General features: G+C 49.9%; 2 protein-coding genes across 16 annotated transcripts in view; both read right to left on the minus strand.

Annotated features, from left to right (window-relative positions):
* Positions 1-377: 377 nt before the first annotated feature.
* On the minus strand, positions 378-17,068 carry ubp1 (upstream binding protein 1). Of its 5 annotated transcripts, XM_023803853.2 has the most exons (16): positions 14,297-15,060; positions 10,743-10,894; positions 10,538-10,614; positions 10,072-10,177; positions 9,296-9,402; positions 8,728-8,880; positions 7,989-8,099; positions 7,270-7,377; positions 5,540-5,661; positions 5,389-5,443; positions 3,353-3,446; positions 3,092-3,182; positions 2,788-2,906; positions 2,570-2,712; positions 2,381-2,432; positions 378-2,116 (listed from the first exon to the last, which is right to left on the minus strand). In XM_023803853.2, the coding sequence occupies exons 1-16, from the start codon at positions 14,410-14,412 to the stop codon at positions 2,079-2,081; spliced, it is 1,644 nt and encodes a 547-aa protein (XP_023659621.2). In that variant the 5' UTR covers positions 14,413-15,060; the 3' UTR covers positions 378-2,078. The 5 variants fall into 5 exon arrangements, with proteins under 5 accessions (XP_023659621.2, XP_023659619.2, XP_023659618.2 ...); XM_023803851.2 differs by lacking the exon at positions 14,297-15,060 and adding an exon at positions 16,819-17,068 and having other exon boundaries at positions 2,570-2,906; XM_023803850.2 differs by having other exon boundaries at positions 2,570-2,906; positions 3,353-3,443; positions 14,297-15,062.
* A 237-nt stretch (positions 17,069-17,305) lies between these two features.
* Positions 17,306-25,061, minus strand: part of clasp2 (cytoplasmic linker associated protein 2) — a 45,843-nt gene continuing 38,087 nt past the window's right edge. For all 11 annotated transcript variants that reach the window (XM_072706093.1, XM_072706094.1, XM_072706092.1 and 8 more), the window contains 10 exons: positions 24,637-24,780; positions 23,916-24,059; positions 23,724-23,830; positions 23,430-23,568; positions 21,518-21,749; positions 21,101-21,294; positions 20,326-20,454; positions 19,671-19,877; positions 19,428-19,544; positions 17,306-19,196 (listed from right to left, as the gene is read on the minus strand). In XM_072706093.1, the coding sequence (XP_072562194.1) occupies positions 19,107-19,196; positions 19,428-19,544; positions 19,671-19,877; positions 20,326-20,454; positions 21,101-21,294; positions 21,518-21,749; positions 23,430-23,568; positions 23,724-23,830; positions 23,916-24,059; positions 24,637-24,780 (1,503 nt within the window). In that variant the 3' untranslated portion in view covers positions 17,306-19,106. The remainder of the gene's footprint in view (positions 19,197-19,427; positions 19,545-19,670; positions 19,878-20,325; positions 20,455-21,100; positions 21,295-21,517; positions 21,750-23,429; positions 23,569-23,723; positions 23,831-23,915; positions 24,060-24,636; positions 24,781-25,061) is intronic.

Raw genomic sequence — 25,061 nt, forward strand, 5'->3', positions numbered from 1 at the left:
AATGTCTGACCCTGCTTTCTCAATTATGCATCACTTTAGATAAGTGCCTGATAAACTGTAATGAAATATCAGTAATGGTGTGTATATTTGAGGTAAGCCGAATAATTCCATGGCCACTACAATGGCGTAGCAACTCTGACTTAACTGTAGGACCTTTATCATGTAACTTACCTTCAACAAGTAATCAAAACAGTGAAAGTCTGAAAGTACTTTGCACATGTAAAGCTACTGCTGGATGGTACATGTGCACAAAACCAAGTCGAGGGGCGGGGCTTTGCTGTAGGGGCGGGGCTCTGCTGTAGGGGCGGGGCATCAGGCACATTCACCTATACTGCAGCAGGTCGTCTGCTCCTCCCACCCAAACAAGCATCACACAGTTTTTTCACTGGCATTTTTCTGCACTTTTTTTATTCCACCTTCTGTCACATGGTTTACATTTTCATTCCTGTAAATTTTCAGTGCTGCATTGGTAATGTTCACGTGGGGAGGAGGAAGCTGCCTTCTCGCTTCCCCTCGTGCTTTTAAATTAGAACAGCAACAGTAGGTGCATGCCACACAGAGATGCTCAGTACAGGTCCTGGAGGTCACCAAGTACAGAGGTGTCCACCAGCCAAAGTCCGCAGCCTTCATGTCTGACTGCCAAGAAAAGTACACCAAATTTTTTTCCTTCTTAAAAAAAACAAACTAAAAAAAAAAAAAACCTAAAGGACCGTCAAGACAGGGGGTGATTTTATTAAAAAAAAAAAAAACATGCACTCTAAAATGAACTACAGTACAGATGAATACAAAAAAAATGGCACAATGAAAAATGCCCCAGACAGCCAAGAGGCACATATGGACCAGTCCCACACCGGCATGGCACAAGCTCTCGCACTGCAGACGGGATGTGCTGAATTATCAGAGGGCACATTCCAGAGTTGAGGTCACACGCCATCGTCACAGTCAGGCACAGCGAGCACAGAGAAATTAAGTATTTTCAGCAAGGGGGGGCACTCCCCACCGTTTTAAGCAAATACAAAAGGTTTGGTCCACTTCGCTGTCTTTGAGGACGACCCTCACTGCCCGCTTTGCTAAACTCTTGACGCAGAATAATTTATGGAAATCCACATGCAGGATGCACATGAAGTAGCCTAAGCCATCAGGAGGAACACTCCAAATGACTCAGCAGGCCTGCCCTCCTGAATGCAGGCCGGGGGCGGGACTCTCCCCTGAGTACATCTACCCACGTGCAAGCAGGTGGACCAAAGCCAATATGGTACCAAAATGGGTCACCCAGGGCGAAAAGGACGTTAAAACCCATCTAAAAGGCGGGAATCTGCAGCCAGAATAACCAGCCTAGGCTGTGGGACGGGGCGTCAAACAGCTTCCAGCAGCTCTTTACATACGGATGGTTATGTTCTGTTCTTTTGTGGGGCGCTAGCGGGTTTAGCTCCCCTGCTGGCAGCCACGCATAAGCGCAGGCACACAGTCCCGCCTCCTCTGTGAGCCATTTCCACAGCACACTCGGCAGGAATTCATGGCGGGAGAAAGCGAGCGAGAGTACGGCTTCTCCGCTACCGTAACTGCGGGCTCCTGCGCCGCGTAACCCCCCCCCCCCCGCCCGTCCCCTCTTGCATGCTAAAATGCGCCGGCACATTCTCAGCTTCACCTGGGCATTTCTCCTGCACCCAGTGTGCTGGACCCCTTCGGGCTCACAAAACCTCAAGTTGTACGGCCACCGTGAGGCGCTAGCAATGCTGGGCCAAACACCAGTGAGGCTTAACAACCCTGACCCTAACCCCCAGCCCACGAGGGGAGAGAGGGCAAGAAAGGTGGTGGAGGAAGATGGGGGAGGGGACAAAACACAGACACACACACACACACACACACACACACACACACACACGATGCCCAAGAGCCATTCCCAGCTACGCTCCTTAAATCATGATTTCAATATGAAACAGTGTTACCCTGAAGTCAGATTCTAACATTTAATTGGCTCTAGGCTTCTCCACTTGTCCTTCTTCCTGATATCAAACCAGACGCCATAAAAGAGAAAATCTTGGCAATGGATCCTTCTGACGTCGCTTCTTGCCGTTTTACTTCAAAATAACGTGGTATCCCTCTCCAGTCTCATCTGCAAGCAAGAGGTGAATTGCCGATCAGGCAGGTACGCAGGACCAGGACACCAGCACGACCTCGTCAGGTCAGGCTCGGCCTCCATTACTCACGCAGGACAGTTACGGCTCAATTTCCACGTTTCAGTTACGCAAACAAGCAATTACATCATGTTCTGACTCGCTGCCATGAACAGGGCTGTCATAAGGATGCTCGTTTTAAAGGGGAAATGTTAAGAACAGACAGGAACTATTAAGATTAATGCGAGACATGGTGACTGTACCTTTCATTGTGCTAATCACAAAGCAAGTCTCATCTGGAAGATTGTAAACCATCTGTGAAAAGCAGCAAGGAGTCAATGTCAGAATCAGTCAGAAGAGTATTATGTGCATTTTAAAAAGAGGGAAAAATGTCAGGAATGATTGCGGGAGGAGACTGCGCGGCCAGGCGGGGGCGCTGTGGGCGCACTGACCTGGTCACTGAGCAGGATGTGTATGCCTGTGGGCCCCTGGCGGAACACCTGCTTGACCTGGGTGAGCGAGAGGCCGAAGACGGCGGCGATCTTGCGGGTCAGCTCGCAGGCCGTCATCTCCTCCAGGTACAGGGCGTGATACACTGCCAGTGTGCCAAAGCGCTCGTCAGCAGTGCTGCCAGTGAGCCTCAGACCTACTGCGCGGGCCCCACACTTACCGTATATGGCACAGCCAGAGTGCTTCCTCTGGTGGCCCTCAGCAGCGCCCTCTGGTGGCGGAGTGTCAGCCTGCTGGACCTCCTGGCTCACGTACACAGTCAGGCGGGGTCTCACTGACCTGGGGGCACATGGTGGGTATTTCACATCCGTGTGTCACACAAACTGGATTCATTCTAATGCGAAAGGCTTGGAGCTGCATGCAGGAGCACATGGACGAACTGAGCTCATTAAGAAAGTCACAGATAAATGCCTCATTCCCACCCCCACCGCCACCCACCCCTGCCCAAACGCTGCCATATTTACCTGGATTTAAGTGCATTAAACAGTCGGATACCATCTGCTGCTCCGCATATCTGGACTAGGTCCTCACGGGTCAGCTTCAGTAAATCAGAACCTGTTTTGGGAAAAGCGGCACGGGGGAAGACCAATCAGCAACCAGGATGGACGACGGCACTCGTGTCACATGACCTGACACCAGGAGGCTGACTGTGTTGACGATGTGATGTACTGGTGAAGCAGACATGAAAAAAGATAGCGGGAGGTCACTATGGAGGCTGACATTACCTGAGAAATTCGAGAAGACTCTGGTGTAGGTAGCAAATCGATTCTTTTGCAGCCACTGCTGCACATCCTGCATGGAGGCCAAGGGACTGAGCTGCTGTGGAGGAGCCAAGCATGGAGATGTATGCGTGTGCGCACACACACACACACGGACACGGATAAACGCACACACACACACACACACACACACGGATAAACGCACACGCACACACACACACGGACACGGACAAATGCACAAACACGCACACACGGACATACGCACAAACACGCACACGCACACATGGACATACGCACAAACACACACACACGGACAAACGCACACATACAAACACACATGGACATACGCACAAACACGCATGCACGCGCACGCGCACACACACACACACACACACGTCAAAGAGGTAAGCACACTGACTGGAGGAAAGTGTAAACAGTGGCCGAACACACTTCAAATTCAACTTGTACGCTTAAATATTTTTCATAAAAGAATACACCATATAAAGTATTAAATAATTAAATATTTTTCATATAATGAATATATTAGAGATGCACCGATCGATTGACCAGGGATCAGAATTGGCCGATTTTCAGCATGCTCACCTCGGACCAGCCGTTCAGTCTCATGTATCTGATACCGAACCAGACCGTTTTGCGCTTGCACCACACATCATATGCACAGTGGTGCAGGCAAGAGCCTCCCAGCCGTGAGCACACTTACAGCCGTGAGCACACTTACAGCTACATGCTAACATGTCGTTCGTGAGGAAGTTCCTCACTGTGAGGGAAGCGTGGACCAGCGTGAGGTTTTTCCCCAGTAGCTGCAGTGCCAATCCTGCCACCAAGCCCCAAATTATTCCCTGTAAATTGGAGGACCTCCTTACAGGGCTGGATGCAGATTAACATCATACCCAGGATGAAGCAATTGCAGGTTAAGGGCCTTGCTCAAGGGCCCAACGGAGTAGAATCACTCTGGGCATTCACGGGATATGAACCAACAACCTTCAGTTGCTGGCACAGATCACTAGCCCCAGAGCCACCACTCCGCCTTTTTCTTATGACAGAGTAACAGAGAAACTTTAATTCCCTGTGCTATATGGTCAGTACAGTATGAAAAAGCCTGATCTTAATCTAGCTCACTAGCGATGTAAGAATTGTTTGTACATAAAATGCGATGTAGGTATTAATATTTACCGTGCACCTATTATTATTTGGAAGAGTATAGTACACTTCAGTTATTTGGAGGTTTGTGACCCATGGATTTTTTAATATATATATATATATATATATTTTTTTTTAAAAAGAGTACAAAAAAAAGAGAAAAAGTTAAAAGTTGTGCTATCTGGTGAATTTTAAACATACTGGAAAATGATAAGTAACTGACATTTGTTTTGTTATTTTAATCTGTTGCAGCTGCTCTTGTTTGGTAACGTCAGACATGTCAGATAAAGCTGGATGTACAGCAGCTCATTTTCAGTTAAATGTTATTTGTACCTCTTTCCAGTCACAGGGGCACTTTATTAAGAGACTTAAGTGAGAGAAGATCCTGTAACTTAGTGCACTTCGGGGGACAATTTCTTTTATCATGAAAATAATCTGATTTTTGTTTGTATATGCTGTCAATTATAATTAATAGAAAGAAACGGCAAAAATCATCCAAGAAAATTGCAATCAGTGCATCTCTAGAACATCTTACTCTTTTTGCCAATTCATTCTTTCAAAAACGTGCTAGAATTCTCCATTGAAATGCAACGATTTTTCGATGGTTCAATCAAAAATATCAGGTCAATTTCACCCTCAACTTCCCTTATAGAACTCTATAAAAAAACCACAGTTAACTAGGTGCCAAGTTTCACTTTTCAGTAGCAAAATCCAACAATCAACAGCAGAAACACATTGCGGAAATGAAACTGTGGTCCCCACCCATACAGAAGGCACTCGTGTTCCCCCACCCTGACCCAGCTAGACACCAGTACAGACAGAACCAAGGCAGGAAGTCAGATTTCTGCTCCGAGGGGGCGGCAGAGGGAGGTGGAACTCACCTCCAGAGCAGGATGGCTGACTGCATCTCCCTGATGATTTGGTGATGAGGAATCACTAGGGAAGGCGGGGATATCAGTTACATCAGTGATCTAATGTAAGAATTCTCCTTCCCTCGCTCGCTGGCTGGCTGGCTGGCAGGAGCCGGGTTACCTGTCTGCGACAGGGGCAGCGTAGGAGGTGTGCGAGGTGGAGGTGAAGGAGGGTGTGGCCGCCGCCGCCGCCGGTGCTGCTGGGGCGCTGCTGACGTAGGCGCTGTCGGGCCAAGGCGAGCACTGTGGGACCAGGGAGAGAGAGCCCTGTTAGCAGCCCTGCGGGCCATGAAGAAGAGACGCTCAAGCCAGGGAGAAGCACTCTGGATGTCAGTGTGCTGTGTGTGTGCTCTCAGAGCGTTCCCTGTGCGCGGCCTGCGCTCCCTGTGCATTCTGTGTGCTCCATGTGCTCTGTGTGTTCTCTCTGTGCTTTATGTGCACAGTGTGCTCTCTATTCGCTATATGTGCGCCCTGTGATATCTGTGCATTCTCTGTGCGTGCTCTGTACCTGTGCACCATGTGCTCCTTGTTCATTCTGTGTACTCTGTGTGCCCTCTGCATGTGCCGTATGCATTCTCTGTACATGCTCTGTATTTGCTATCTCTGCATTCTCTGCGTACACCATGCGCTCTGTGCCCTCAATGTGGGCACTCTGTGTGTGTCGGCTGCGCTCTGTGCTCTGTGTGTTGTATGCCACACGCTCTCTGTGCGCTTCGTCCTGTGACATGTGCTCTCTGAGTGTGCCGTGTGCTCTCTGTACGCACCATGCTGTGACATGTGCTCTCCGTGTGTGCCGTATACTCTCTGTGTGCACCATGATGTGCCATGTGCTCTCTCTATGTGTTATGTGCTCTCAGTTCTGTGTGCCATGTGGTCTGTGTGCTATCTGCGCTCGCTGTATGTGCTGTGCGCTCGCTGTATGTGCTGTGCGCTCGCTGTATGTGCTGTGCGCTCGCTGTATGTGCTGTGCGCTCGCTGTGCACTGTGTGTGCTGTTGCTACCTCCCCAACGCTGTTCTCATGGGTATGTGCAGTCACACCTGGACACAGTCTATCAAACACAGTATCAGTTGACTTCCTACACAAGTCACTTCAGATAATGAACATAATGCAGGCTTAATACAGACTAGGGCCCCACCGGCCATAAAAACACACCCTCCTGCTAGGGCTTTGCTCCCCACCGGCACTTTCACCAGCTAAATAACACCAGAAAGCGCCAGCCAGCGTCACACGCCATCCTGGGCTTTGAGTGACTGGGTGGGTGCTGGCTCCAGTCCCAAGGGGGCGGAAATGCAAGACTGAGTGATCAGGAGCATAAATTCTGCTACACAGTATAATGCTTTGGATTAAAAAAAAAAAAACAGCCGACATTATGATCCAACAGGCCTGGATCAGTGTTTGGATGGATGTATATTTTAAATAAAATCTGCAAGACAAATTAGCAATGATTAATATCTATTATTAACTGGTCTTTAAAAAGCACAATTATTTCAATAAAGGATGAGTCTGCTTTCTCCCAATAGAAATGGAAAAAAAGCAGATTCACAGAAGAGGAAGAGGGGGGAGAGTGTGCGAGAGCAGAGAGACAGACAGCAGAGACCACGAGGTTCATGCCAGCATTCTGAGAGTGTTAGATTTAGGAGTGGGGGGGAGCCCCTTCCAAAGAGGGTGGGGGGATGCGCCCGGGGGCCCAGTGCCCAAGGATCCAACACGCTCGAGTGTTGAGGGCAGGAGGAACAGAATGAGACCCGGAGCCCAGCTGGCCATGGGGACTGGAGGCCCTATATCTAACACCGTGAGCTTCACACTGGCTTATGAGTGCCACAAGTGAAATGTAAGCAGAAGTCCTTACACTGCCCCGCTTGGCCAGAGAATCGCCGCAGTCTGCGGGCAGTGTCCGCTTGCTGGACTTTTTCAGCTCATGTTCAACTGCATCTTCTATTATAGGCTCAAGTCTCATCTAGGCAAACACCAGAGACCGAAATCAATGGCTTAAAGACACGGTGATCACATATTTATGCAGACGCAGCTCCACCATTGGACAGTTAACAGACCCCCTCCCCCAACCCAGAGCACATCAACAGCCACCGGAGCCTTCCTCTGAGTCCTGCTCTACTGGCAGTGCATGCACACCCAGACCACAGGGGGGAGCTCTACCCCCACACCAATGATCTTAAGCTTTAATGTTGCTGAAGCCTTAGCTGATAAAGAAGGTTGGACCAGACTCGTAGGAATTGGAGGGATGTTAAATTACTTGGGCCCGAACACAGAAAGTGAGAGTGTGTTTCCTTCGGGGAAGAACATGCCATGTGGCCCCTTTGAAAGTGCAGTGGAGCTTCTGGGAGCTCGGCACTGGAGGCAGCAGGACCGCTGTCGGCCCAAACTTGCACCAGGGCATGGGAGCGAGCCACGTAGGGACATCTACCCCAGAGGATTAAGCTGTTCTACACCCCAGCACCTGGCTAGCGTCTTCCTCCCGCCTGCTGACGTGTGAGGGTCAGGCCACAGCTGGTGGCGGCCCCCCCGCGCCCCCCTGCCCGCCCCTCCGCCCGGCCCCTGGCGCACACATGCCTCAGACAGGATGGTGGTCTCGTATGAGGGCTGGTACTTCTCCTTCTCCTGTGCCGTCCTCTTCTCCATCTTCTCCCGGTCGGTCTTCTGCTTCCGATCTGCTCCCTTTGGCTGAGAAGAGGAGATTCCCCAGGACGTGTGGGAGTCAGGAGAGACAGCTGGGGGCGGAGCCTGGCTGGGGGCGGAGCCTGGCTGGGGGCGGAGCCCAAGCGAGTGTGCTTCCCAGCCTGGTCACATTCCTGCCCCATCCCAGTTCCCAGTCAAGAACACAGAATACCTGCTACAGGTGAGCTGGGAGCTGGGAGCTGGGAGGGAGCAAAAATGCAAACTGCCTGGGGATCTGGGGGCCCCTGAGGACCCGGATGGGAGTCACTGTGTTAAAGAGACTCTGAAGCAAAGCGTGCATCACAGGGACACACCTGAGCGAGAAAGGGAGGGAAAGAAAAAGACAGAGAGAGAGAGAGAGGGGACAGAGAGGGAGAGAAAGAGATGGGGAGAGAGAAGGAAAGAGACAGAAGAAGAGTGAGGGAGAGAAAAAGAGGGAGAGAAAGAAAGGGGGGTGAGCGAGCCGTAGACAGAGGGAGACAGGGAGGGAGGGAGTGAAAGAGAGAGGGGGAGAGAGAGATAGGGAGAGAGGGAGAAAGAGAAGGAAAGAGAGAAAAAAATGGAGAGGAAAGGAAGAGAGAAGGAAAGAAAGAGGAAGAGAGAGAGAGAGAGAGAGAGAGAGAGAGGGCTTCACCTTGAAGACCTTGATCTGGCAGCTGGCCGAGTGCAGGTGCTCGCTGTACTCCCCGCTCTCGCCCGGCCGGAAGGTGTCGATCTGGATCCGGAACGGCACCCCCTTCTCGCCACCATGCTTGCGGGGGGTAAACTCTGTGCTGATGCAGTGCACCTGCAGCACAGGAAGACGTTTCTGTAGTCAGGTGCTGAATCAGTGAGACGCTTCGCTGACAGGGGTCAGAACAGCGGCCATTGCTGCTAAAGTGACTGTGGCAGCTGGGGGGGGGGGGGGGGATGATACTGAGACCGGGTCTCAGTATCAGGAGCGGAGTTAGCAGAGACAGCCTGACCGACCCCAGATATTAAATACGTTGGCACGGGCGAGGGCACGAGCGGAGTTAGCAGGGACAGCCTGACCGACCGCGGTCCAGCAGGTCCCAAACGCTGCAGCGGAAGAACACAGCCATGAGTGATGTGGCAGGATATCGCTCAGCAAGGCAGCACACGAGCCGGCTGGAGCCCAACAGCGGCAGCTAGTGCTATCAGATCACACAGACGCTGAGGGAGCGGGGGGGGGGGGGGCGCACCTGGACAAAGACGGAAGTGCGTTTGGAGAGGTCCCACAGGAACTCTGCGGCGTTGAGCTGCGAAGGGTTGGTCTTGGGATCAATGATGCCCACAGACATGGGAATATCTGCAGGGGATGGGAGGAGCCAGCGTCACATTACTGAGACACTAAGAGCCGAGAACACACTCACTGCTACGCCGCAGCAGCCCCGCGCACGTCAGGCGGGGAAACGATCTCGTACGGAGAGCCAACACCTCAGAGCCTCTGGGCAGGAGCGAGCAAGTACGGCACAGCAAGCTGGTTATTTGCTGGAATAAACATATTTATAGTTTTAGCCGATATGACCGATGAAAAAGAAGCTTACCATTTACAAATTATACACTAATTTATACATCTAGACTTACAAATAAATAATTTAGAAACTGTCACCACACCAGAAATACACTATAAAACAAGTTTTACAAATTTATTCTGAGGGGGAAAAAAAATCTATTAGCACTGTTCACAGTTTGTCACTTTGAGATTAAAGTTCATCGTGACTAAAGAACTGCTTGTTCTTTTTCTATATTTTTATTTAAATAATTTTTTTTATAATACAATTTGTATTTGTAATATAAATTACCCATCACTTATTATAACTCAAGAAAATAATTACATGTTGAATTATCTCCAAATACAAAAGATATATTGAGAAGGGGCCAAAAAGCCTTGCTGAGCACACGACCATATCAGGCCACAGCTGACATATTGGGGTGGAGCCGTGGTGCATGCTGGGACAGCGCGAGTCGGCCTCACCGATGTCCAGGAGCCTGTCTCCTGGGCGGTTCCACTTCCAGCCCTCCAGCTGCTGGTGCTCAGTGTACTGCAGACGCCGGTCGTGAAACACCACTCGCACGATGCTCTGTGGGCGGACGGCAGCCATGAGTGTGGCCTCACACGGACTCCCGGCCGGCACCCCCACGCAGAGTCGTCCGTTAGAGCGGCGTCACAAAATGCCGCTTCGACAATCGCAGTAAAAGGAGTGCGCTTAAACATGACACATCCGTGCCGCTCAGCGAGGGTTACGCAATCCACTTACTCATGCCCAACTTCTGACCTGCTTGTAAATCATTGTAGCAGAAATTTAATCTGTGATCAGCAGAGGCGGCCTGAATCGCCGGGTGTGAGATTAGCTTTAAGACGCGTCCTGCTGCTTTAAGGGGCACAGACAGGGCTGGGGGCAGGCGGCCCCCCCCCACAGAGCGCGCTAACGTCTCCTCACCTTCACATTCTTGTTGTTCAGCTCGGGAAGCTCGCCCGCCTTCCGGTTGTCCAGCATCCTGATCTCGTATGACTGACCTGCAGCCATGGGGGGAGACAGTCAGGTCCGGTCCTGTCCGGTCCGGCGGCACAGAGCCACATCACAGGCCCGCCCCCACCCTGCCTGGCCCCGCCCCCACCCTGCCTGGCCCCGCCCAGCCACACACCTTGGTTCAGGTAGGTGAGTGTCTCATCATGCAGCTTGACAGCGGGAGAGGTGGACGTGCACAGCACGTACTGGAAGGGGGGGTTTGTGCTCTCCGCCTCGGAGGGGAGGCCGGCGTCCTCCTGCTTGAAGATGGGCAGCGCCAGGACATCACTGAGAGACGAACATAAACAGAGACAAATGTGAATGTCTCAAACGCCACGGCAAACCTGCGGAGGGAACATAGGAGAGGTCTGTCCTGATACCCAGCAGACAGCAAGGCTGTCCTGATACCCAGCACACGGACAGCACTGCCCCCACTATTGCAGGAGGGGTCACCCATGACCACTGGAAACTAGCACACTTCAGAGGGAGCAGTACATTTTTAACTGTTAATAATTTGATTAGTTATTCAATTCAAAATGTTAAGTCTGATACACACAGAAGCTAGGGCTGCACGACATCACACTGCGATAGTCACGATTATATGGCACACGAACAATAATCACCAGGGCTTCAGATGACGGGTGAAACATTTGTCCAGACGCCGGCTTTTTGGAACTATACAGACGTTTACTTACACCCACAATTTGGTAAGCAGGTTAGTAGTACAGATGCAAGGCGTATTATGACGCCCAAAAGTATAAATTCAGTGTACCCTTATCTTTATTACATTTGATTAGTGGGGCACTCCACATACTACTGTTTTGGTATACTGTGGCCTGGTATACTGTGGCCTGGTATACTGTGGCCTGGTATACTGTGGCCTGGTATACTGTGGCCTGGTATATTGTGGCCTGGTATACTGTGGCCTGGTATACTGTGGCCTGGTATACTGTGGCTTGGTATACTGTGGCTTGGTATACTGTGGCTTGGTATACTTCAGTACAAAGTGGCGGCGAAGAAAGCAACAGCTCAGCAGCCACGACATCTTTTAAAAGAAGAGATATTGTAGTTAAACAAGGTAAAACGACGTCAGTGGTGTGGGGGGCATCACAATACTCCCCATTCCATGTACACAGCCTTGCTCTCATACAGCCAGGAGGGGGCAACAACGCCCAGCCAATTCCCATCCTACTGGGGGCAGGTTGCTAGGCAACATTTGAGCGTTTACCCCCCCAGTGGCAGGCAGGGTCAGCCGAGGACGGCCAGAGGCAGCAGAGACGGCGGTGTTGACAGGGCTTCTACTGACAACACCAGATGAGACACCCACCTCCCCCCCCCCCCCCCCAAAGCAGCAACTCCACAGTCTGCTCAGAGCTGGCAAGACCCAGATCCGGCCCTCCTGTAATCGTTGCAGGTGTCTAAAAGCCTGCAGCATGCTGCGCTGTCAGAGGAGCACCCCCGCACCCCCCCCCCCCATGCTCCACCCCAGGTGGAACCGCAGGCAGAGTGCTGTCGGCACGCCATGTTCTGAACGGAAGGACACGCGCCCGGGCTGGCGCCTTGGCCTGTCAGACCCTGCGGCCGAGCCTGGGCCCACCCGACAGGCCGGAACCTGCGACGGCCCAATCAGCCCTCACCTTCAGCAGCGCAGGCTCACCGCGGGGCAGCAGCTTCCTGTAGGAGGGCGCGGACAGATCACAAGAGCAACGGGTGCTCAAAGTGAGCTCTCAAAAAAAAAAGAAAAAAAAAAAACAGCTGCGTTTCAAGACTGCAGCAGCAAAACCATAATCATCCAGCACCTGCACAACTCTGCAATACTCACCAGCAGCCCAAGGCACGGTCCTTCACTAGCAGTGACACAGATTCTGTCAGGACACACTCACCATTCACTGCCACCCACAACAGAAAAGTGCCCGTGACTTTTAAAAATTCAGTGAAAGCAGCACAATTCCAAATTCACAATACTAAGTAGTAACACTATCCTATTTAAAAAGTTACACCAAACTGAAAATAAAACCACTGCACAATGCAAATATGAGTACCTGCATACACCTACAGCGTGCCACTTTATTAGTCTTTCCCATCAACCCCACTTGTTTACCTTGTGATCTCCTGTTGAATTGCATATCCAACTCAAAATAACAGTACAATAATCATTTGCCTGCATGTATAAAAGGACTATAGTAACTGTGACAAATGTGTCACAACTGAGTGTTTTTTTTAAGTAACATTCAGCTCCCTGGCAGTGCCTTGGTCCCAACGCTGTCTGAAACTGGAATTTTTACTGTAATCATTTTACAGCTCACCAGTGTTAACTCCTCATTGCTATATGCCACAACATAAGGGGGAGGCAGCTATACTGCAGAGGGTGCGAGGCGACACCCCCCCTACCTTGACAATCTAGCACGTGAGCCTCATGCAGCTGGGCTGGTGGGGGACAGCTTTGGAAATTGTGACGGAAATGTCGCATTAACACCGAAAGACGAATGCCAATTAAGTGCCACTTTTTTCATAAACAGAATTCCAGCATCACAACTGCATGCAGCACATGAGACAGACACATTACCCTAAAGATTGTTAACCACAGTGCAGGTAATCTTCCAACCCTCCTCACTCACACAAGGTTACACGTTATAATCATCACTAGGTAAAGGTGAGATACAGGAGATGGCACAAGGTCTACTTCATTTAACCCGTAACGAAGTTCACGGACCAGCGGTAACCTTAAAATATGGCTGTCATTTCTCTGCTCAGCATAACATCTAGCCATCATGTGGGCAAAACCCTAAGCTATACAAACACCTTTCAAAGACATCAGTTTTAAGTAAAACAGGACACCAAAGCACTGATCAGCTCTTCTGGAATCTACAAGAATCTTCACCGGTATACCATACCGGTATGCCATTTTCTATGTCTGTTAGAAGTTCGCTTGCAAATGTGTGTTGCGGAGAATCTGCACTCCATGTGACGATTTCCACAAGTTTCACCGATTGTATAAAATTACAAAGATATCACAAATATCAATCTCCCTACAATCTATTACAACGTGGAAAACTAAAACCATTATGCAATTAGCCTAAGACCACAAACCAGAGCATCGCTGGTCGTGACATACAAAACTAAATATCGAGACCAGACAATGATGATAAAAACGTAATGTATGGGGTAACTATAGCTTTCTATATGCAGTTTTATTTATATGATTAATGTTCAATTCTCGGTATAAATGAGCCTCGCTCGTTTTGATACTGAAAATGAGACGCTGGCACAGCGGTTGCACGGCGACGAGATGCGGCGGTGCGTTCGGCCGGTGTCGCCGAGCCCCACGCCGCTCGTGACATCGGAACACGACGGACGACCACGTGACCAGGGGAGGTTTCGAACCAGGGGCCAGCAGCAGGGCTGGAGATTCCGGCACAGGACCACCGTCAGACCTTCACATTGTGACCCTCTGGTGGCGAACTGTTCAAACCAAAAAACTAACGTGCATAATTCATTCTTTTCAGACAGAGATGTGGGGGCAGGAGGAAGAGGAGGCATTTATACACCGCTTCCGGGATTACTGGTGGCTGTACGTCCGAGCAGATCGAGTGCATCGATTTAATAGCTGCTTCAGAAGTTATCAAAATGCAAACATTTTGTGTAGAAAGCATGTCAGCAGTACAAAGGCACGGCTGCTTTTGCACAGACCTCATACTGTATGCGCCCGCTCCAAGCTCCTGACCAATTCCAGACAGACTGGCATCGAAGTCGTGCACAAGCCCGGACTCGATCGTGGCATCATCCATCTTCAGCACCCATGCCATGACGCCCAGCTCCTTCTCCTCCGGCTCTAGACGAATGGCCGCCAGCGTTCCCCTCGGCTGAGATGTAGCTGGCTAGCTACCAGTGTTATGTGGGGAGCAAAGGGATTCAGCAGCTAGCTAGCTAGCTAGCTACCAAGATAGGCGTATAAACTGCTCACCGCCACAACAGAGTCCGTCATCAACTCCAAAGGTATTCAGAACCATAATTTCATAGAATTGTTTATCCAAGCGAGTCCAGCTTTAGGTCTTCTCTACGCCTGGTTTGATATCGATAGATAATCGCGCGATTTGCAATCACAACTGGTGTGTTACTTGGCTAACGGCAGTACACATAGGGCTCTGGTGTTCCGACACGAAAAAAAAAACCCAAAGAGGATGTTGTTGACAGTCCGCGCGGCGCGTAGCACGCAATGCCGCTCCGCGCAACTCGCCAGCCGAGTAGCTGCGACCAATGGCGAGCATCCAGCAGCCGAACTTATCCGAAGCTCTACGCTGCTCGATATTCTCCGGCTCGCATCACGAGCCCGGCCGACGGCTTCCGCAGTCCGAGGCCGGCTTACAGCGATACTAAAGAATTATCCAGGTTCCACACAATCCATCAACATGGCCTCCTACACACAAAGGCCCCCCCCGACTACAGCCGCAGGAGGAGAGGCAAAGGAATACAATAGCCAATCAGAGATAACGTCTTCCGCAATAAGGTGGCCGTAATAGCCCAATGGACTGGTGCAATATCCTGGAGCAAGTCGTTCATTGGTTACAAGAGAGCGACCATTGGAATGGCGTGGCCAAAAGCCAATTAAAGAGATGTATTTTAAAAAACGATATCATTTATTGGCTCCAATTTTTGAAATATATTATATTTTTATATCTGAGTGAAGATTTATATTTACAGAATTTGTGCACCGCTTAAATGAAAGGGTTGTAAAGTACAATTCCAAATCAAAAGTATTTGAAATGGAAATAAAAGTGGAAATAGTACAGATAATCTAAAGTCCAATCGTAAAAGCTTCCCTCCAAATTATGTTGTAATTTCGTTTTCATTAAAAATGTACTTTTTTTTCCTCGTTAATTTCCACAGTTATCCTGCAGCAGCTACCTGTGTTCTATGCTTGCGCCGGATGTGCGCTTGTGACCACCTGGCCCATCCTGCTGGAAAGCTCCGCTCACCGCCAAGGCGTACGGGCTGTTCCGGTTACCGACGCCTCCGAAAGGCTGCAGCGCCCGGGCGGGGACCGGCCGCTTCTCCGCACGACGAACGTCACGCGGCCGCCAACCTCCCCATTCCCTTCCGGAATCTGACCGTCATTCCCGGAGTTTTGTTTAGGACATATGGAAAACTTCTAGCACATCCATTATATTTAAGTTCGTCGAACTTTAGCATTGCTAAATCTATAGTTTACATATGACTCCAATCTGTCACAAAGGCAGCATACATTATTTGTATATATTAAAGTATAATTGCTGGTTGAATTATATTGCTGTCGTATATGATAATCATATCTGTGACAAAATCCAATCTGAATTGGTAATCTGTGTTATTATGCCCTCGCCCCACCTCGACATTTGTGAATTTCACCATCGATCTCAAGGGACGAAAGTCCACCTCAAAGAGTTATCTTTTAAATGTGCAATTCTGCAGCTACTCCGATAAGTATACTTCGTTTGCCCAGCTTGAATTCTCGTGCGCCCTTTCCATATTATTATACCGTTTTCTCATGCCCTGCTTCACAGTATAAACGCGGCATTTCATAACAGCGCGACTTCTGACCGCACTTCGATCTGTGTCGGGCACCTATTTTCATGTTGAGCAATTCCGTTACCATGAACGGCAAACCCTCCCGCCGCCAGTCCGAGAAAAACACTGTGCATGAAGGTGGTTACGGCTGTCGAGTTTTGCTATTCCTATTTTGACTATTCGTAGCTCCTAAACACCTTAACAATTAGATAATTGCGTATATACAAATTTGCCATTTTAAAGAGTTATTTGCTCTATAGTTATGGGACGACTACAAATGTTCTGCGGTACCTACGAGTTTGTTATCGGTTTAGATTTATGAATCGTCAGTCTTATGAACGCTTCATTCTTGTAAGAATACTTTATATTACAAATACATAATAGAAGAAAATGCCCGAGGTTTCCAACTTGTTGCGAATTCAGAAGTGTTTTTTCCAATATAGGTTGAAGTTTGCAAAACAGGAAACAAATGAACGGTGCTCTTTTCCGTTTTGCATCTGTGGCGACATATACACGGCTGTGACAATATTCATATATATTCTTGGAAATACTCAAATGACACGCGACGCGATGTTGAAATTAATCGGCAAATACGCAGGGATGATTCATTCGTGCAGAATTACTAAACCTGACAGTCTGTATATTTACAGAGGTGTTTTTCCACTTACCGAATGTAGTTGCAGTTTGCATTGGGTCGTGGATCAAAGCGCTCCGTGTATGACTGCCAGAAAAGCATTGCCGCGGACATTGGGGATGTAGATCCACCACTACGTATATAAATATTAAACACATACTTCAGCAGCTAACATGCTATTCGCGATGTCTTCTGCCTTTAATCGGTAATTAATCAGACATGGATCTTGGCGATAACGGGAGGTGGCGTAAGACGACCTTTCCCACCGATTGGAGCAAAACAGCGCTTTTCTCCTTTAGCACACGTGCAGTTGGGTTGCATAACAGTACGTAATATCAAGGTGAAATTAAAGTGCAAAAATATCTGCAGAGGGTTTATATAGTGAAATCTTCCCCTAGTTGACTTAAAACAATTTATGCAATCAGTGTTTTCATAGTGTTCCGAAAAGACGCTTACTGATCAGCTTTATTCTCTGATCAACTTGCAAATTTAACGAAATATGAAGACAACAGTCTGGCAGGTAATATTCTGTACAATTTTATTGCCTGTATATGGACAACTATCAGCAGAAGGCTATAAATACACGAAAGATAACAGAACAGTGAAAACTAATGTTACAGCTCATGGGGTTGGGAGGGGCACTAGGAGAATGAGAGAGACACAGAATCAAGCCTTTCAAGTCTGCAAATACATTTTCTACAATTTTCCCCTTCCGAATTAATGTAGCCTCGGACCATCTCCAGCATAACCTTCGGTGCCTTTCCCTAAACATTATATTATAATATATATAAAATCAGCACCTGTCTAATCCAGAGGAGTGAATACCCCTCCCCCATACACAAGGGGGTGATGTAGAGCTGGCGCGTGAACGCCACACCTGGGTCAGGATGTACCATGAAACCGGGGGGGGGGGGGGTGAATGTCATTCAGGGAGCATCCACGCAGTGTTACGTTACTGGGGGAGGCTGAGCAGAGGATCAAAAAACGAAAGACGGGGGGAGAGAGGTAAAAAAAAATATATATATCTGGGTTTAGTCATTTTCCCACCACACAGTCCATGTAGCGATTGCCGGCTCAGTCTCCGTAAAGCACAGACCGAGCAGCGAAAAAGCCAGCCTCCCCCCGGGGTGACGGCCGGTCTGACAAAGACTAGACATGGACTTCAAGGCTGCAGACTTAACAGATCGAGGGAGAAAATAAAACAAGGAGCTGGTTAGCCATTGATTACATTGGACGTCCTGACAGCTGGTGTGTGCAGGTCCTGCCAGCAGGGGGCGAGCCGCAACAGTGAGCGCTGGCCCCTTCTAGCTTGCAATGTAAGAAGAGGGAGCCACACTGCCAGTTCAGGGTCCATTGACAGTTCCTCCATTTTGCATGGGACCAACCACAGATGCACACAAGCAAACACAAAATAAAGCAAATGACAGTCCGATCTGTTCGTACCACTGCTCCACTGATAAGTTAAAATTCAGTGTAAAAACTAGGAATTCACCAAAGGAAAAAAAAAAGCTTTAAGGGCAAACAACTTGAAGTTCAGGATAACACTAAACAGAATACTGCCTTTGCTCTGATTAGACAAACCTGTGAGTCGCATGTTTTAGGGTTAATGTCCATGAAATATCTGACTGCGCTCCCCCATGTTTGGAGTTAGCAAAACTGTTAGCACTGAAATGCTATTTGTAGGCGATGCTTCAGCAAATGCAGTCACTGTTATGGATGAAGGTCACCGCGCTTAGACTGCACCTACCACCACCAGTGTTACATGTTAGCGTTTTGTAACATTTATTGTAATATTTGTAGAACAACTTACACAGCTGATCCATGTCTTCATAATCGTACACTTGTGACCATATAAAAAAAAATTGCACATTATATATATATATATAGATATATATATATATATATAGATATATAGATATATATATATATAGATATATATATAGAGGTCACAGGTAACACTGCCGTTTACCCAGGGTGATGGGACCTGAGGTGGAGAAAGCCAGCATGCACGGGGTCCAGTTACTGGGTATAAACTGGAAAGCGGCCCCCAGTGATAAAGCTGAACTTGTCCCACATATCCAGGTGGTGGGGGGGGGGGGCATCGGAGCCCTTCGCAGCTGAAGACGTTGCATGGGTTGAAGTAGCATAACGTAGCTACATGCATAGCAAAAGGTGTGTGTGTGTGTGTCTGTGTCAGTGTGTGTGTGTGTGTGTGTGTCTCTGTGTGTGTATGGAGTCTAACTGGGCGGCTTCCTGCCCATGTCCCCTTCCTTTCCTGTCCAGCCAGCAGAAGGCACTGTCCCCACTCCCTTGCATCACCCTCTATAGGCCCTGGCCTGAGATGTCAGGAGATGGCTCTGTGTTGCCGGAGCTTGTCTGGGCACGCTTGATGTACAGATTCAGCAACTTCAGCTACAGGAGAGGAGGAAGAACGAGAGAGAAAAAAAATGTCCATCCATTAGAACAGACAGCATCCTGAACTCATCTACAGGCATGGCAGGTAACTAAATCAAGAAATCCTCTGTTTTTTCAGTTGGATGCTAAAAGCTCACAGTGACATTTACTGCTGAGGTCTGGCTCAGGTCAGGAGAGATGCAGGGAGGAGGAGGAGAGACGAGCTGTGGAAGAGTTAGGGGAGCTCACCTTACTGCCGGACAGCTGGCTGAGGTGTGGCTTTAGGTCCTCTCCGATGACGGAGTACAGCGCCACCAGGCAGAAGACGCAGGCCTTTCGCACGCTGCTCTCAGAGTTGTCGTATCCCTGGCAGGAAAGGAGACAGTCACGTGTGTGCTCACGCCACACGCCGCCATCGAGCACTGCGGTCATACCGCAACACCAACCACAGGGGGCAGTGCTGTCCTGGGTCAGGCTTGGAAAAGAGCCTACCTGTATGAGTCCTGGGATGATCTCAGGAAGCATCTGCCTCAGACCGTCCTTGGACAGCCGGTCGATGACCTTAGTCTGCATCTTAATGGCAGCCAGGTTGATGGGATATTCGGCTGTCTGTACAATGGGGCACAGCACCTTGGTGCACTGCTCTGGGCTGATGGAGCTGGCCAACATGGCTGCCGTCTCTTCTGCCGCCCGCACCACCTGTGGAGGGGCAGGGGGGCATTCAGGCAGGGCAGGGAATGTCGGCACAGACACAGACAGGGAACGCTATTGCCTTGAGTGGACAAACTCTCTGGCTTGTTTGTCACCTAGTTGTAGGTGAGTCAGGCATGAACTCACAGTGACTAACTCTGCTGTCAAGGGCACAGCTGACATAGATGGGGGACAGGGGACAGCAGAGTTCAGGGTTACCCCAGTAAGGAGTTGTGTGGGGGGGTGAAGCTGAGTGCGAGTCTCCATCAGTTAATGCTCTGTATCCGTTTTGGTAACAAGGTACCACCCAAAAGGTGTGGAGTTTGTATACCACACATTTATAAAGAAATGGAATAAAACTGAGGGATGTTTTCTGATCAAAAATTGAGATCTTCAAATTCCACAAAACCAAGGTGTTACAAGGGAGCCCTGCAGGAGAGTGTGGAGCAGGCCGGACCTCCTTGTGTGGGTCCTTGTGGGACTCCAGGGCCTTCATGATGGTCAGCTCGGCATAGTTCTTAAAGCGGGTCGGCTGCCGGTGCAGAATCTCCTTCAGCACCCTCAGCGCCAGGGCCCGGATCACATGCTGGGAGGGACAGCAGACTGGTCACATAACTGGGTGGCGGCCTACCATGCAGGTCATCGTCACACCACATTTGAGAAATACCATTGGGAGGCTTCTTGAGACACCCAATACAGTTATGCATTGTAGTGAACACTGTGGTCATGGAGGGAAGATAAAGCACTTGGTACGGAAATCACAGTGAAGCAAGAAAATATTTCTGCAGCCAGGTGCAAGAGTGTCGAGGGGAGGGGTTTATCATGAGGGGAAGGAGGGGTTTATAACAAGGGTTCAGGTATCAGATAACAGGCTCCTTGGTTTGCTTGATAACATTACCCCTCCCAATCAATATTCGGGTCCTGGCTGCAGTGATATGCTTCTCAAGTGAAGAACAAAATGATGCATCATGAAACATTTGCTGCATCTTCTGAGCCCACTAGATGGTGCTCTCTATTCAAAAAAGGGCACAAGCAAGCCCCAAAGCAAACCAAGAGCACCATCTAGTGGGGTCATAAAATACGGCAAGTGGTTCATGATGCGTCATTCTGGCCATCATTAGCAAACCTAATGAAGAGCCATTTAACATTAATTCTAGTCCTTGGCAATGACAAGGTGCAGTCATTCTGGGTCTTAGCTGGAGGGTATAACTTGATCAGTTACTAGTTCCCACCTCACGATCACCCAGAGTCTCCAGCAGCAGTAACAGGATGGTCTTGAAGTGCTCGTCCCACACCAGCAGCTGGCCATCGCGCACCAACCGGAGCAGCTCGCACAGGGCAGCCTTGCGCTCCTCCACACGCTCGTTGTGATTGGACAGCTCCTTCAGCAGCTCTGAGACCAGTTCTGACTGGTCCAGACCACCATCTAATGGGACACGATAGATTGAAGCACTCGATCCTCAGGCTGTTGGTGCACTGAGTATAAAAACCCCGTCAGTGTGACGGAGAACTGATGACAATGTGGCAATGTGACACTACACTCAAACACCAACACCAGCTCAGCTCAGCCACACTCACACTGGCAGGTGTACAGACACACAGACATAGAGATCCCACCCAACAGGAGGTGGTGCCCCCCCCCCATATACCTTCGGGGAAACGCTGGACGTCGTCGGTGAACACAGCCTCCTTGAGGGCGGCCTTGCTGAAGGATGAGTCACAGTAGTGGGCGGGATTGTAGTCCCGTAGGCCACGGGGGCTGGAGTGCAGCAGCGGCGGCATGGTGTTCAGCAGGGACGTCTTGTTGTCCAGGGCCGTGCGCCCGCTGTCTGTGGACTCGACGCCCATCCTATACTCCGGCCCGGTGCTGCCGACACCCCCCTGACAGACAGGGCTGCAGGTTAAGGCTGGTTCATACGGCGTACAAGCCCAACAGTCGCATATCCACTCTGCATATGCGTACGCGGAAACATTCACAGCCACATACTTTGCACATGTGTGCAACATGATGTACTTATATTTTTTTACTAATAATATAAATTATTCTGATATTCCCCACACACCACAGAAAAGAGGTTTGTGTCAGTTTCTCTGTTTTATAAATTCAGAAAACCAGCTCACAGGGTTGCCAACCTTGGTCAGCTGGCTCACTAATCCACCAATAAACCACATTGAAGATTTCCATAAACACTAAACAAGCATACATCATGGCCAGAAGCTGTGGTAAGCTACAAATTCTCACATATTCTTTGGACACAGGACTAATGTTCGATGTCACTTAAGAGCCCGGGGGGGGGAACGCAGCTCTGTGCCATGACAACTGCAGCAGAGAGCAAAATAATCCAGTCAGGTGTCAGGGGTAAAGGGTAAGGAGCAGACAGCCGGCATGGGAGGTGAAAACAGCAGATCCATGTCAGTCCACTGGGGCTGCAGCCACCGGAGGCAGGGGGTCAAAAGCCAGTCAGCGCGCCAGAAACTCTCCACATTTCTTGGCTCTCTTGGGGGACAAATTGGCATGTTAGGGGCCAAAGCTTTGCTTTGATCCCAGCGGGCAGCTGGTCCAGTGAGGTTCCACCACCTCAGCGGCGAACATGAGGAGTCAGCAGCGTGTCCCCCAACAGCAGCGCCCCGCCCTGACTGACAGGAAGCACCCTGCGGCCCTAAGCAAGCCGACCCAGAGAAATGATCAGAGGCTGCCTCATTCATACCGTACAGCCGGAGCGGGGCTAAAAATACTCAGAGTAACAGGAACGCGGTGAAGTTCTGCAATTCGGAAAACTTGAACCCAACAAATTTCAAATAAAGGTATTTTCATTTACAGTACAGCTGCGCCGGATGTCCAGGTACTGGCAGGACGTGCACCACCCAAGCCAGGTGTATGCTATGATAGGAGGCGGGGCCAAAATTCTCAGGGGAGGGGCCACGGCTAATGCTGCATTACACTTGCACCTGGAAGTTGGAATTTCCCAGTTCCTAGTCAGAAACTTCAGCTGGAATGGCCTCTGAATGGCCTCAGACAGTCGGCGGAACTGTTACAACACCGACCTCAGAATTCAAGATGGCTGCTCCCTTTAGCAGAAGTTAAAGCTGTAGTTATATACTGTTTATTAAGACATACGATTTATTTGTGGCTCGATTTGGTCGCACACACAGTCCTGTCCAACTGCTATCAGACATTGCTATGTTGCTAAGATGTTTATATGCACAAAATACCACGTAAAGGATCATTATCAACTGATCTTGCTAACAATGGCTAATGGTGAACCTGGATAGAATCGGCATCATTAAATGCCTTTCCGACTTTGTATTGCAGCGCAGTGTGACGACATTCCCAGCTATGACATCCAACCTCTGAGGTAAATGGAACACAGAATGGCAGAGCTGGTACCAGTAAGAGCTAAATGACAGTAAGGGATGTCGAGCAGGAAGGAGGACACAGGCACTCATTTGTGGGGACTAGCCCCCCCACCCCGGTGCTGACAGTGCAGCAAATAGTGACGTGAGCAGCAACTGGAGTGGCACCACCTAGGGGGCAATAGTGGTCGGTCTGCAGACGCTCACCCCATCGCCATCCCGCCGTGGCGTGTCGCTCATGTCCTCTTGACTCCGCACGCTGAAGTTATGGATGGCCTCTGTGACGCCACGCAGCGAGCTGTAGATGTCCTCAGAGTTCATGTTCTCCGTGTCGTAGTCAAAGGCGCTGTCACGGTAGTGAGAGAGCAATTCATTATGCCAAGATCATCAGCCAGCTGATTCTGGGTGTGCAAAACACGGCCGCAAATGACTAATGGCAGGTTTTACACTCTGACACAAGAGGCACCACTCTGGGCCCGATTAGCACAAGGACCGGCTCACCTGGGAGACGGGGCATTCTGTGAGGTGTTGGTGGGCGAGGTCAGCGGGCTGCCCCAGCTGGCCGGGGATCGAGAAGTGTGCCGGGTGAGGGGGCTTCCCACGGAGGTCTGGGAGGGCCAGAAAAAGCACCATCAGCCCCACACCGCAGCAGGCGAGCCTGCGAATGGGGTGTGCGGGTCAGGATACACCTACCTGTGGCGTGCCGCCACTGTTACGGAGGTGGCTCTGCAGCAGCTTGGTGGCTCCATCCTGAAACGTTTTTGGTAGAGCGCCCAGCAGCATGGTGAATTCGGGGGTGTTCAGCTGGAACAAGGAGATCAGCACCGACTGGGCAGCCTGCAGGCGAGGAGTAGGGGAGGGGCGTCGTAAGCAAGCCGACAGAATGGACTCCATCGTGCTGCCTTTGGAAAGGAGCAGCATTCTAAGAGCAGAAGCTCAAAAAACAAAACTCAATTAAAGGGGCCGTTCACCCTGAATCTGACAAAAAGACGTTTTAGAGGGAATTTAGCGCTATGTATCCAGCAAGGTGGTTGTTCTGGGAGTCGTCTAGTGCTGGAGATATGGGCCGAAGACATGTTGGGGTTCTCTTGAATATAATGGGAGGGAATGGCCTTCTTTCTGTGATGGTTCAAGTGCCAAAAAATACATTTGAAAAATTCAAGAGCAATGTCTCTTACCAGGAATCATGACCCGGTTACTCGAGATATTCCACAGACTTTGTAGACTGCAAATTACTGTATGAACTACTGTCTTTGACTGAACTCCACACTCTAATAGTATCACTGTGCGCAGAACCCCGGTTACTGGTGTGTGGAGATCGGTATCAAGCCCCTCTAAAACGTCTTTTTTATGCTTTGGGTGACCAGCCTCTTTACAAGGGAAACCACGTAGGATGTGGAAAGCAGCTGCACACCTTCCTGACGTCAGAGCTCTTGGGCTCAGTGGTCCAGGTTATGATGCGCGAGACGGCCAGCCGGGTCTCACTGGAGTTGACGAAGTCAGTGGGGTCCATCTGCATGGCCAAGGTCTCGATGTACTTTAAGATGGCCACCTTGACCTAGAAAGCGAACCGCGTTAGTGAGGCGAGAGCGGAGAGGCACGAGAGAACGGCCAAAACCTGGGGAAGCTCTGGCCCCCTACAGAAGAAGCACCACGGGGAGATGAGACAATCCCACCCTTCCCCTCCTCCCCCTGGCCATGATACACAAGGACAGGTCTGTAAGGCTGCTTCCTCACATGACAAAATCTCTCACTTCACTTATACTTGATTTCCCAAACCGCTGGGAGGAAGAGACACAGGATTGGGCTGGGAACCACCAAATGAAGGGAAAACAAGGA

The sequence above is a fragment of the Paramormyrops kingsleyae genome, chromosome 23 (assembly GCF_048594095.1).
Source record: "Paramormyrops kingsleyae isolate MSU_618 chromosome 23, PKINGS_0.4, whole genome shotgun sequence".
Classification (NCBI taxonomy): domain Eukaryota; kingdom Metazoa; phylum Chordata; class Actinopteri; order Osteoglossiformes; family Mormyridae; genus Paramormyrops; species Paramormyrops kingsleyae.

What these genes read in the sequence shown, in the direction of transcription:
- ubp1 (XM_023803849.2), bottom strand. Translation starts at nt 14,412, where the DNA reads ATGGCATGGGTGCTGAAGATGGATGATGCCACGATCGAGTCCGGGCTT. An exon ending in GCGGGCGCATACAGTATGAG is followed by an intron (nt 10,895 to 14,296) that starts GTCTGTGCAAAA and finishes TTCGTCTCTCAG; the next exon opens with TGATGTCCTGGCGCTGCCCA. An exon ending in AGTCTTCTCGAATTTCTCAG is followed by an intron (nt 3,183 to 3,352) that starts GTAATGTCAGCC and finishes TTCCCAAAACAG; the next exon opens with GTTCTGATTTACTGAAGCTG.